The sequence below is a fragment of the Onychomys torridus genome, chromosome 7 (assembly GCF_903995425.1).
Source record: "Onychomys torridus chromosome 7, mOncTor1.1, whole genome shotgun sequence".
In the NCBI taxonomy this organism is placed as follows: domain Eukaryota; kingdom Metazoa; phylum Chordata; class Mammalia; order Rodentia; family Cricetidae; genus Onychomys; species Onychomys torridus.
This window is the reverse complement of record NC_050449.1, coordinates 111,205,172-111,219,424: the sequence shown is the minus strand read 5'-3', so window position 1 is coordinate 111,219,424 and position 14,253 is coordinate 111,205,172. Positions and strand designations below refer to the sequence as shown.

General features: G+C 45.7%; 1 protein-coding gene across 1 annotated transcript in view; it reads right to left on the bottom strand.

The window, feature by feature from the left end:
* The window catches only part of Itga9 (integrin subunit alpha 9), a 308,478-nt gene that overhangs the window by 42,465 nt on the left and 251,760 nt on the right, over nucleotides 1–14,253 (bottom strand). Inside the window, exon 23 of the mRNA XM_036193333.1 lies at nucleotides 9,823–9,930. Within this exon, the coding sequence (XP_036049226.1) occupies nucleotides 9,823–9,930 (108 nt within the window). The remainder of the gene's footprint in view (nucleotides 1–9,822; nucleotides 9,931–14,253) is intronic.

Below are 14,253 nucleotides of genomic sequence, written 5' to 3'. Positions count from 1 at the left end.
AAATGAGAACCATGTGTTTCTCAGCAGTGGCTGATGAGCTCTGTTTATCTTCAGTGAAATTTCTGTTATGGACTTCTTAATAACCCATCCTGGCCGCACCAGCAAGGCTGGGGGTCATGTTTGTTTTAAGGGATGAAGGGAAATTGACTGTTTAATTACCTACTTTTATGTAGACCTGTTCATGTTGGGAACCAGAAAACACAAACCACCTACGCAGCAGCATGGCAGGCAGCCTACCCGATGGCAGGGAGGGGTCACGGCAGCTGGAAGCACAGGGCATCCAGGCTCCCTGAGAAGGACAGGCACCCAGGTCAGCAGGGGATGGCACTGCTGGCTTCATTTATTCCTGATGTCCACACAGCTCAAGGGTCAGCTTCTGGCCTGTACCATGTCCACACATGTCCATACATGTCCAGACTGGCTCTAGTCCTCACCTTTCAGAGTGTGTGAGTGGAGCAGACACACTGTAGGGACACACACTTTGTCTTCCAGCCAAACTCACATAGACCGAGTGCCCAGATTGCAACTATCACTCTAGAATTCAATCATCTATCTCTAACTATTGCTGCAGAATTCAAGCAAACATTTCCCTTCTTTAAAGTATGTGACTCCTGCTGAGAAAAAAAAATTAAACCTTATCCTGACCTATTTCTGAAACTTGGCTATGTGACTCACATCTGTACATGTACATAAAGAAGAAAAAGAGAAAAAAAGTGGTTTAGGGCCACAGACAAGATCAGCTGATATGTAAGGGGGTTATGAGGAAATATGACTACATAACAACTGTCTCCAAATTCGTGGTTTCTAAGCGTTCATCAGGGTAAGTGGTTCAAACTGATCTGAAAATGTCACCTTCCTTTTGATGCTGAGACTGAAATTAAGGCAACTTCTGCTGGTGGCTGAGTGGAACTTTCCAAAATGGCTCTATTTGGGGATTCCCAGTGAATACAAATTTCTCAGATTTTTAGGACAATATAGAATACTCTCTAGAGTAGTGGTTCTCAACCTTTCATATGCTGCCAGCCTTTAGTACAGTTCCTCATGGTGACCCCAACCATAAAATGACTTTTGTTGCTACTTCATAACTGTAACTTTGCTACTGTTATGAATCATAAGTATCTGATATGCAGGATATCTGACATGTGACCCCTATGGGGGCTGAGAGTCACAGGTTGAGAGTTATTGCTCTAGATATATTGTAGAGTATATTGACAGCTAAGGGTCTGTCTCCCAAGTCCACAGCAAAAAGAATTATGTCTGGTGGTGTAGCTGATGTGGGCAGTTGTGGTAGTTTGAAAGAAAATGACCCCCCAAAGAAGTGGCACTATTAGGAAGTGTGGCCTTGCTGAATTAGGTGTGGTCTTGTTGGAGGAAGTATGCCATTATGGAGGTGGGCTTTGAAGTCTCACATGTATTCAAGATACTGGCCAGTGTCTAAGATCACTTCCTGTTGCCTGCAAGATGAAGGACTCTCAGCTACCTCTCCAGCACCATTTCTGCCTGCACACCATCATGTCCTACCATGATGATAATGGACTGAACTCTGAACTGTAAGTGAGCCACCCCAACTAAATGTTTTCCTTTATAAGTATTGCCGTGGTCATGGTGTCTCTTCACAACAATAGAAATCCAAACTAAGACAGAAATGAACTCTTCTATATTTCTGAGCTCACACTTTTATCCAGACACTAAATGTGGACACACAGAAAACAGGGCCATGTCCTTTGCTCTCATGATGTTTTGAATCTCCTGAGAGAAGACATATATCAAATACAATAATTTTAGTGAGTGATAAAGACTGTGAAGAAAATACCACAGTGAAATGGAACCAGGAGTGGGGTTCACAGCATTGGGGGCAGGCCAGGGGAGATACCTTGAGAGGGCAGGGTCTACACTCAGCCCTGCATTCTGAAGCACTGTCTACATGAAAACCCAGGAAGGCATGGTGAAGAAGAGGACCTAGGAATCGGATCTGGAGGGAGGAGTGGAAGGGAGAATCTGTGAGCAAGGACAGGGGCCCAGGAAGCACACAGACTCTTGCTCAGCAGCCTCAAAGGTTCAGCATGCTAGAAGGGGAGTCAGAAGGAAGTTAGGGTAGGGTAGTGGGGAATATGGGCAGAAATGTTGGGGTGTGTGTGTGGGGGTCTCAAACCTTGTGGTTGGGACAATACAATTCCTTGTGTGTGTGTGTGTGTGTGTGTGTGTGTGTGTGTGCATGTGAAGGCCAGAGGCTGATGTTACATGTCTTTCTCAATCATTCTCCACCTTATTTTTTTGAGACACAGTCTCTGACTGGATCTCTTACTGGAACTGTCCAATGAGGCTAGACTGGCTGGCCAGCAAGGGATCCTCTGGCCTCCCCAGAGCTGGAATGACCAGGGCCTGTCGCTGGACCCTTCTCCTTTCTGATCTTTTTCGAGAGACCCTCAAGGGTTGCAGAATTACACAGAGAAACAATCAGGACTGGGTGAGTGGATGCAAAGGTTTCTCACTGCTGGAGCAATGACAGCTCATGAAGAGGACAGACGGAATAATAAAAAGCAGTCTGTGTTGCTGAGTTTTGAATTTTTATTTTTGGAGCCCATGGGGAAAACAAAGACAGTACCCCAGGATAGGAAAGAGAGAAAATAACTCTAATCCTTTTTTTTTTGGAAAAGAAGGGGGAAGAATGATTGGACAATAGCCCAGCTTCCCTGAGAGAAGGAACGAGGCAAGTGTTTTCCATTTTAGCTACGAAAAGGTCAGGAGGGAAATGAGAGCGAGAGAGACGGAGGCTAGTCATAACACTGGGATTTGAGGGATGCTGAGGCGGCTTAGAGAGAGAACTAGCTGGAAATACGGTTCTGTTGCACTGAAAAGACATCTTGGCTGCATTCTGCCCAAAGGCAGAGGGCTAGATCGTGTAATTCCCAAAGCCACTCTGGGGCAGTAAATCCCTCTCCCACTGCTGGGGAGGGGACTCTAAGCCTAGGGTTCTCCCTAGAAGGGACCTCTCACCTAGAGAGCAAGTCTGGCATAGGGCAAAAAGCCATTGAATTCCTCCAGAAGAAAGTGGAGGCGGAATGGGGCGGGCAGGCAGGAGCAGCGTGAGCTCATGATGGGGTACAGTAGCGGAGATTAAAACAGAAATGTGAGTTGCTCAGGTTTGATTTGGGTTATCTGCTGGCTTGCTTTAAAGCCCCAGGCTTGGCTCATGTACAAGCTGAACCTCAGCCTCCAGGAAGGGAGACTTCTTGTTGCAATTAGCATTCAGGCATAGCTAAATTGTAAAGCCCAGGGCGTTTCTCACGTGAAAAACATCATTTTAAACATCAGTGTCACTGTGGACAGCCACTGCCAGAGGAACAAGTGACTGAAGGGGCAATAAAGAACTCTGCAGAGTGAACACTATACTAGTGACTACACACACAGACTTCCGGGTGTCCAATGTGAACACCATGTCAGGGCCTCAGGGGTTGGGACTGGCACTTTCAAGGAGAAAATCTTACCAAGCAAGGACAAGGCAGAGAGACCACCCCAAGACTTGGCAAGGCCATGGTGCAGAAAGACCTCACTACACACCCTCCCAGAGTTGCTTAGTCTGCTTAGTCACCTGGCTCACAGGAGGAGTCACAGAGACCTTGCTGACAGCCACTCTGCCTTTCCTCCTGACCATCCTCTGTCTCCTTCATTTTTCTTCATAGCATTTAGCACCAATGATGTGCTTACCTTATTTGTGGCTTCCCCTCCAGAAGGTGAGCGAGATGAGGACTGGGGATGATTACAGCTCTGTCTTTTATTCTCTGTAGCAACCCAGACCTTGACACGTGCTGGGTATAAAGTGCTTGTTGAATAAAAGGACATGTACGTACCTTAAAAAAATATTTTCCTGACAGCCTAATTTAGCAACACCTGTCCTTACTGTGTGACAGACAGGGAAACGGGAGCATGTTAGTAGAAATGCCATACTGTGGATGGGGGTTCTCAAACAGGAATGTGCACATGAACAATGCAGGGGTCTTGTTCAATTGTAGATTTGGAGTCAGAAGTCCAAATGTAGTTGGAGTCTGCATTTCTACAGGTCTGTCTTCTAGATGGTGTCAGGGCAGCTGGGCGACATCACGACAGACAGACAGAGTGATGTCATGAGGCCTTGCAGGTGGCCCTGCAGTCCAGTGGGCGGAAGTGAATACCAACCCAGATTCTTATAAACTCAGACCTTGGGTATCCCTTTAACTCTTTTCTGTGCTGTTACTGCCTTACCAAGTTACCTAATCAGACCAGCTTGTCCTGGTACTTGATACAGCAGCTCTGTACTGCATTTCTCTATGACACGCTTATTTCTCTCTCTCTCTCTCTCTATCTCTCTCTCTCTGTCTGTCTCTCTGTCTCTGTCTCTGTATCTCTCTCTCTCTCTCTCTCTCTCTCTCTCTCTCTCTCTGTGTGTGTGTGTGTGTGCATGCCCGTGTGCATGCAGAGGCTAGAGGTTGACTTTGGGTACTGTTTCCATTGGCTTTAGCTGTCAACTTAGAATCTCTAGGAAGAAAGTCCCAGTGAGGAATTTTCTAGATTAAGTTGGCCTGTGGGCATGCCTATGAGGAATTTTCTTAATTGCATTAATTGAAGCGGGAACACTCACCCTAAATGTGGACAGCACAATTTCATGGCCTGGCCCTGGACTAATAAAAGTGAAGAAAGCCAGACAGCTCCAAGCACAAGCGAGTGAGCGTGTGTTTAGTCTCTCTCTGTTCTTGACTGTGGACACGATGACTTAAGTTCCTGTCTTGACTTCCCTGCAATAACAGTCTGTAACTTGGAACTGTGAGCCTAATGGGCCCTTCCTTCCCTACACTGCTTCTTGTCAAGATGTTTCATGACAAGCCACAGAGAAGCAGCCAGCACAGGTGTCTTCCTCTATCGCTCCCTACCTTACTGTCTGAAACAGGCTCTTTCCCTCCACTGTGGGCTTCCTAACAGGTGACAATGGCTGCCCAGCTAGTCCCAGGGACCCTCCTGAATCCTCACCCCAGTATTGGATTAAGATACGTGCTGCTGCACCGGCTTCTACATGGACGCTAGGGATGAACTCAGGTCCTCATGTTTGTATAACAATCACTTTGCCCACTGAGCCATCTATCTCCCCAGCTTGTGGTAAGTTCCTAGTAATATAAATTTAGTATTATTATCTCAACTCTAATAGCCCTCTGCCAGACCCAAATGGAGTAGATGGCACATTCATTCACTTTGCTGGAATAGGAAGGGTCTATGGTAATGCTGAGACCATGACAATCCATATCCACCCTTAGAAAGTCAAACAAACCTTTAGCTGAGTAGATTACAGTCTCTTGGGACAGACTCCTGGAAGGAGGCTGTCAAGGCTTGTATTTAAAGTTTGACAGTCTCTTTTCCTGTCTTTCATACTTGTAGTATTCATGGGCATATTCATGAGTCTTCATCTGAGCCAATGCACCAAGTCTTTTGATCTTTGTCAGCTCAAAGATTAAAACCTCATTTTTAGCTTCCAATGCTCTGACTTCAAGGGAAGTGGATCATGTTTATTTGCCACTTAAACTTCTCCTGTGAATTTTCTGTCTAGCCCCACCCATTTACATGATTTTTGGCTTTTTCCTTGTTATTTTGAAAAATAAGAAAGTTCCAGTGAGGAACTTAGAATCCTAAAGATTTAGCTAGAGATTCTAAGTTGACAGCTAAAGCCAATGGGAACAGTACTCAAAGTCAACCCCTGGCCTACACACACACACACACACACACACACACACACACACACATATACACACACACATACACACACACACACACACAGAGAGAGAGAGAGAGAGAGAGAGAGAGAGAGAGAGAGAGAGAAATAAATGTGTCACAGAGAAATGCAGTACTACAAAAATTTCTCCCCAAATACCTCTGGGCTTTGTTAATTAAGTATTCTGATGCTACAAAAGGTTAATATTTTTTATAAATTCCTATCTGTGGTGGTGGTCTGAATGAGAAATGTCTCCCATAGGTTGTAGTATTTGAACACTTGGCTCCCAGTTCAAGTCACTGTTTGGGAAAGTGGTACAGCTGTGTTGGAGGAAGTGCATCATGGGGGGGGGGGGGGGGGGGGGTAGGCTGGCTGGCTTTGCCAGCTTGAACCTTGCCCACTCTGGTTCTCTCTCTAGTTTAGTATTTGCAGTTGAAGATGTGATATGCCAGCTTCCTGCTCCCCCTCTTGCTGCTGCGCCTTCTCTGCCATTATGGACATTGAAACCCTAATAGATTCTCTCTTCCTTAAGTTGCCTTTGGCCACTTTATCACAGCAATGGAAAAGTGACTGACATCTGCCAATTTTTTCTTCGGGATTTGTCACTGCCTCAGAAGATGGGCTCTCCATCCAAAGATTTTGAAAATGATCAGTACTATTCATGCTAAAAAAAGGAAAAAGCAGCCATATAGCTTGAATTCATCTCCTTTTCATCTGCAATTGTACGGGGTTTCTGTGATTTCTTCCCAAATGGATAGCCAGCTACCTTTACATTGTTTACTAAGTGGTTTTTATACAACTACCACCTTTGAGAACTACCTTTTTCCAGCCTGTCCCTTCTCCATCTCCTCTTCCTTCTGCAGCCTCAAGGATATGCAAGCCTCCCAGAAGGAACACAGGGTCTTGAGGCTTTGACAATGGGTACTCCTAAGAGGACCAAGTGTGGCTAGCACTAAGCTAACTGCCCTCATGGGCTTTACCTATCAACTAGATACAGCCTAGAGTCATCTGAGAAGGGGGTCTCAATTGGGGTTGTCAGCCTATGGGGGACTGCCCCGATTAGTAACTGATTTAAGAGCGGCCCACTGTGAGCAGCACCGTTCCATGGAATGGTGATCCCGGGCTGTATAAGAAAGCATGAACCCAGGAGTGAGTGAGCCAGCAAGCAGCATTCCTCCATGGTTTCTATGTCAAGGTCCTTGTTTGACTTCCTGTCCTGATTTCCCTCAATGATGGACTATGAAATAAACCTTTCCTTACCCAAGTTACTTTTGGTCAGAGTGTTTTGTCACAGCAACAGAAAGAAAACTATCCAAGTGCCTTGAATGAAATCCCAGTTCCATTCAAAGTCCCAGAAAGGTGCGGTAGGAACGTCATGACCTTGGCCAGTCACACCTCATCTGGGATCCGAGTGGTCTCAGGTCCCATAAAGCAAGAGGGGGATGGCGCCAGTCACTACCTTCACTTCTGGAAAACATGGGCCCTAAGTCCAAGTGAGCTCCAGGCCTCTAAGACAAGTCTGGGATCCTTGCCAGTAGCTGCAGCACATCACCCATTGACTGTCTTCTGTCCCTCAGCACTCGGCCATCCAGTGAGGGCTCACAGGAACACACTGCTTCACCACTTGCTGTTGGGAATTTGCTTTCCTATCTCATGCTAATGCTCATGGCTGGCCTATTCACCAGAGTTGGCCACTGGGAATTCTGTGACTGACCACACCCTAAATATTGTTTTGAAAAAACCTAAGGGTTTGGTTCTAAGAACTCAAAACCCAGACTTTATCCAGCTCCTCTTTCTTCTTGGCAGTTTCAGGGTCACCAGCTCGACTCACAGATAAGTCACTCTGAAAACCCTTGGAAAAACCTCACACAAATCTGTGGACCATAGGACAGTAAAGAGGAAAAAGAGAACACGTGGTCTTGAGACGCCTTTGCTATCCAAGTGACTTAAGTGCTCTGACTCGGTCCATAGTTACTTCTGCTCATGGCGCCGAGTTTGTGCTTCATTCTAACACTGTGTGCTCCGTGAGAACACTATTCTTCCAGACACTGAGGACAAGGCAGGGCACTGGCTGCTACAGTGAAGGAGAGGGAGGGGGCGGTTCAGTGGGAGAACAAGTACGCTGCATGTACAAGGCCCTGGGTTCAGTCCTCAGCACTAAAAGTAAAAAGCGAGAGGACAGAAGTGTGCACTTTGCTAAGCTCAAGCTAAGGTCAGACCACGTCACCCCGTTGGTTAATGACAGTTGGAGACTGTCCTTCTGCCAGTTCAGCATGGCCCACAGACAAGGACATAGCACAGGACACATGTGGATTAGTATGAGGTTAACAAGGAACTCAGTGGGCAACTCGGGGACCAGGGCTTGCTCTACACTTAACACTCACATGGTTTTAGTCTTGGGTCCACGTGACCCAGGAGGACACCAATGCCAGAAACCATGACTGCATCACACAACGCTTCCCAAACCTCCACCCTGTGGGCAGTGTCCTTTCAACTCCAGGCTTAAATGTGTCATAGGCCATGGGCTTGCTGCCCTGCCTTATAAACCATGTATGGAGAGACCATCTCTCTGGCTGGCTTGCTGTCCCTCTCATGTTCTCCTGACCCTCTCAATCCAGCCTGCATGTGCTTTCCTGTGTGGTGGTCCCTGAGTTCTGTGCCTCCATCCTTTCCGGTGATTCAGAGAGAGGCGGTTGCCTCATGTCCATCTCCCAGGAGATGAAACCATCTCTCGAACAATCAGAAGTCAAGTCACTGGGCAAAAGGGTTCTGTTGAGATTGTTTTCAGTATTTCCCTGGACTTCACTTTTACAGTTAGTGACTGCTTTGGCATGTGGAATTGTTCTCATGGTCCACACATATTTTCTAAACATCTATATTACAGTCTGAGCACTGCACTAGGTCCCAGAGAGATAGAGTGTGTGATACACATACAAACAGAAATCCCCATCCTATGTTATAGTGAACAGACATGAGACAGCTTAAGTGGCCTAGTAAGAAAACAGATGCCAGCTTGGTGACAGGGCAGAATGTGAATAGGGAAGAGGGACAAGGAGCATCAAGACAGAGGCTGAATTGGGTCTCAACAACAAGGTGACATGTGAAGTCCCTGGAGGAGAAGGCTGTGTGGCTATCTGGGGGAAGAGCACCCCAGTGGATGGGAGATGAAGGCTGAATTCTAGGGGTGAGAGATCCCCTGCAACCAGCAAGGGGGCTGGAGTAGAGGAGACTGTGCAAGGGGAGGTGGGGGCAAGTGACAGGCAACAGAGCACGGGGACAGCAGAGCTGCTGGAAGAAGCTACAGAAGAAAAAAGCCACGGGAGGTTCCACACAGAGGAGGGTCAGCACCCAACACATCCGGCACATACGCTGGATGGACTGACAGAGACCAGAGCAAAGCCAGGGCACTAGTGAGGGGTCACCACACAACCCGAGTATTTAGACCAGGGCTTTGGAAGCGAAGGTACAAACGCATTAACACTGGGATTTTTAGGAAGGGGCACAGGTTAGGGTGTCTTATGTGCTGGATGTGAAGTATATGAGAAAAGGAATTTAGGATGATCCAAGGCTTTTGACCTGGCAGGCAGACAGCAATGACCACACATGGCTTATCAAGCGTCCCTTGAGACAGTCGGCTACAGGTAGGTGATACAGGATCAGGTGGCCTCACAGTCTGCACAGGAACTTGAGCTGCAGCTCATCATGCACTTATCTTATTCACTGATCTGTAATCCCTGGGTGCCAGTGTTCCTTTGAGAATCTTTACAAATGCTGAGGCTCTTCTCAGAGAAAGGCATTCACACACACAAGACTGCAGACAGTCTTTGGGAGTTCCCAGAGGTACTGGAAGACACCCTGGGGGGTGAATTTATAACTGTCTCCCCCTCATCCCTTCCAAGGTCTTATGACATCAACCAAATTGTCTCAACATAGAAATTCATGTCTTTCTTCAGGCTTCCTCTGGTGTATCTCAAAGTGTGAAGTCTGATTTCCTGAGTCTTGTGAGTAGATGCCAGAGTGTGGAACACATTTCAAACAGGCAGCTCAAAGCTGAAAGCAATACAGGAAACAAATGGAGGACTCACCACCATCTCCTGGACCTGAAACATCTCCGCGCCACCAGGTGACAGCCGGCTAGGGAAGGAGATGCTGACAGATGACCCAGGGAGGGTGCTCGGGCCTGTGTTGTAGACCTGTGGGTTGGAGCACACAGCAAGTGTCAGTAAGACAATGGTCCCTCATGTCACGGCATGCATCTTGTGCCCTAAGGGACTCTGAAACAGACACAGAAGCTCTAGGGCTCAGATCTAGAATGTGACTTAATTTTATTTTTTAAGATATGCTTTCAATTGTGATAGATCTGCATTATTTGGATCTGACTTTAATTGAAATGGGATACTAAATAATGGAGTTCTAACAAAATTGAGCATTTTCTTGCCTTCTTCTTACTAAAAATCATATTTAATTTTTACAAACCTAGAAATCTATTCAGAGATGGTAGTTGGTGGGAATATAGATATAAAAAAAAGTTCAGGGGTTCTTAGAATAATATCAGAACAATGGGGCTTGCTCAAGCACAGATGGGTGGTGTGGGAAGAGCCACACCCAGTTTCTGATGCAGTTGGTTTAGGTGGGGGTAGTACACCTACATTTCCCAGGAGACACTCTTAGGAACATCTGCACCCAGGAACATCTCTTAGGACCAGTGGCCTGGTCAAAACTCTTTTTCTTTTCAGTTTGAGATAAGGATGCCATTCAGTGACCATGGGACTGTCCCTACATGAAAGGATCTGATTCCTACAAAGGGCTGTTGCATGTTCAACATCAAGGTCACTCTGCTGACAGTTTGATGACATCTGTGTATCTCTTCTTGAGCTCAGTGTCTTTTCTTGTCAAGCTTGACCCCCTTCCCTTCTCTCTCCTCTCCATTTTCATCACAAAGCCAAGCAAGGAGGGGACAGGAAGAAGACACAAAGAGACCAAGGAGGATGAAGTGACAAAGGAAAGAATGTAAATTAACCCCTAGCAGCAATAGAGGACAAGGAGCAACTCAGAAAATGGGTACATTTGTAAGAACAGAACATAGAGTAACGGTTACTCGGGTGAGATAGATATTTTATTACTCAGGTGAGTTCATTGTAATGATCACAAGTGGGACTGGAATCTACACGCTGTAACAGAGTAACAAAGACTGGACTGCAAAGTTTCTTCTGACATGTTTATTGAATGTTTTAACCCACTGTTATGATCTGTTGCTCAAGAGAAGATTCCCTCCATAAGATTATCACAACAGACAACATACCCAAGAGCTCTCATGGGAAGGTCTCTTACACCATTCAATAAAATTGTGAATGCAGAAGACATGTTCCCTAAGGATTTAAAAGTGCTACTCCAGTGAACACATGAATAACTATGCAAACAGGCTGTGAACAGACATGTAATTTTGAGATATATCGGGAGACTGATGTTTTCATGCTTGTTAACAGCGCTCAGTCTGTACCTCCATGGATGGAGGACTGATTTTGACATTCAAAAGTCTTACTGCTTCAGGATTATATTCCATAAGGGTGTAGCTGCTCTAGACTGATTTTTTTGGTGAGTCTTCCTTCCTGTCCTCGTTGCTGTGATAAATTAGCCTTATAGAAACAAATTAAGGGAGGGGGTTATTTTAGTTCATGGTTTCAAGTTAGAGCACACCATCTCAGAAAAGTAAAGGGGCAGGGACTTGGAAGCAGCTACTCATTACCACATCTATAGGCATGACCAAAGGCCAGTGACCAAATGTATGCAAACTGGTACTCAGCTCCTTTTCTCTACTCTCACACAATCAAGGATCCTCTGCCTAGGGAATGGTGTCACCCACAGTGGGCAGGTCTTCCCACATCACTTAACAAAATGAAGATAATCTCCCACAGACGTATTCAATGGCCAACCTACTATAGACAATCACTCACTGAGACTCAGTTCCCAGGTTATTCTAAGACTGTGCCTAGTTAATAATTAAACTAATCATCACAAGTCCAGGGAGCATATACTGAAAACCAAGAGTCTGCAATTGAGAACATTCATGATCAGTGGTGGCGAGTCAGATATCAGTGTGATGGGTGTTGGGATGGAGTTGATTCCAATTCTTATCGATGACTTTGAGGAGTCTGAGACTTCAGGGGAGTCACTACAGATGTGAGGGGACTGACAGGACAGTCTAGAGGTGGGGCCAGAAGATATGAACAAGTTCAACCATCTTTTAACAAAAGTTGAATGGATGGGGAGTTGTCTTGTACGTTAAAGAAATTGATTTCTTGCGATGGGATGCACTCTTGGCAAAGACGCTGTGAAGCTGTTGAAATGACCATGGAGGATTAGGAACATGTCGTGAAGTTAGCTGACAAGGCACTGGCATGTACCTGAAGACCTACTCCAGTTTCACAAGTATTTCTATTGTAGGTACAACATCAAGCAGCTCAAGAACTTTTCATGAGGGCAAGAGTCAGCTGATGCAGCAGATGTCCCTGTTATCTTAATTTCAGAAATTTCAACCAATGATACCCCAATCTTCACTACTAGCAGCTAGTTCAGTCAGCATCCATCCTCACTGGGGTAGCACCTTCCCCAGCAACAATATTACAACTCACTGAGGCTCAGATGACCACTGGTGCTTTCACCAATGAAGTATACTTAATTAAGATGTGTTTGCTGTGTTTCTGGACATCCAGTGTCCCACAATATAGTATAAATATCGGTTTTATATAAAAATGTGTACAATTTGCTTTGCTGGGTTATTTGCTTGATTGCAGGGGTCTGGAGCCAAACCTGCAGTTATTTTCAAGGTATGTCTGTACAGCCAGTGGCTGAGAGCTGTGGATTTTTTTTTTAGCTGATGGAAATATTCTAAATTTAGTCTGTGAGGAAACAAAATCCTACAATACTCTAAAGGTCATTGAACTGCATGCTCTAAATGGACAGAGTTAAGAGGTGTGTCTGGAAAGATTTTTAAAATAAAAAAAAGAGGTTGGGGATTTAGCTCAGTGGTAGAGCACTTGCCTAGCAAGCCCAAGGCCCTGGGTTCAATCCTCAGCTAAAAAAAAAAAAAAAGAAAGAAAGAAAAAGAAAAAAAAAAGATGCGCTGGGCAGTGGTGGCGCACGCCTTTAATCCCAGCACTCGGGAGGCAGAAGCAGGCGGATCTCTGTGAGTTCGAGGCCAGCCTGGTCTACAGAGTGAGATCCAGGAAAGGTGCAAAGCTACATAGAGAAACCCTGTCTCAAAAAACCAAAACCAAACCAAACAACCAACCAAACAAACAAACAAATAAAGATGAATGATGCTCACAGATTTGTTTTCTTTAGTTTTGTTTGGAGAAAGGGTCTCTCTCTATGAAAAATCAGTCTGCCTTGGAATTCAGTATGTGGGTCAAGCAGTCCTTGAGTTCACAATCCTTCTGCCTCTGCCTCCCATAGGCTAGGACTGCAGGCACATACTATCATGCCAAGTTGCAATTTTAATTTGTCAATTAAAACAAGATGAGAAAGAGATGGGTGGGAGAGACAAAGGAATAAAACCCTGCATGGCAGCCTGGCAGCCTGGGGATGAGAAACAAACTTCAAGGATTCAGCACATCTCTGACGCTGAGGCTAGAGAGGCAGAGCCAGTAACAAACAAAACGACCGCAGACTGGGCATCCCCACACTGAAGGAGTGGGCTCTAGCTTTCCCCTAGACAGCCAGGTCTTAGGTTCTTTGTCACAGAAGGTAGTTCTGCTTCAGTGAACAGATTATAAAAAGGAAAAAAGATAATGCCAGGCATTGGTGGCCCAGGCCTTTAATCCCAGCACTTGGGTGGCAGTGGCAGGCAGATCTTTATGAGTTCGAGGCCAGCCTGGGCTACAGAGTGAGCTTCAGGAAAGGCTCCAAAGCTACAGAGAAACCTGTCTCAAAAAACCAAAAAAAAAAAAAAGATAAGACTGGATGAGAGATTGTTTGTTGTCAACTTTTGATTCCCAAAGAACAGCATTTACAACAACGGCCTTCCAACACAAGGAAAAGAAAGAGTATCCAGCCACAACTGAAACAACCCATTTCAAGGAAAACTCAAGAGCAGAATTGCAGAGATCCCTCCTGTCGCTGCCCGGGAATCCCACTGAAAGTGTGGAGGGTGAGCATAAGGGATAAGTTTTCTGCTCACATGCCTTTACTTGTCAATGGCAGCTTGTATTACCAGACTTACCTTTAACATTATCTTCCCAGAGCTTACCAGGCAGAGGCAGAAGAGTTACCAGTTCTAGGCAAACTTGGGTCACATAGTGAGACCTGGTCTCAAAAAGCATTAAAGCAGCAGCCAGATGTGGTGCACGCCTTTAACCCCAGCATTCACAAGGCAGAGGCAGGTGGATCTTTGTGATTTCTAGGCTAGACAGGGCTCCATGGTAAGGTTCTGTGTAAAAAACCCAATGAACTGAAGCAACAGCAGCTTGGTGTGCCACCATCTCAACACCTGCAATATATTTCCTCACAATTCTTCA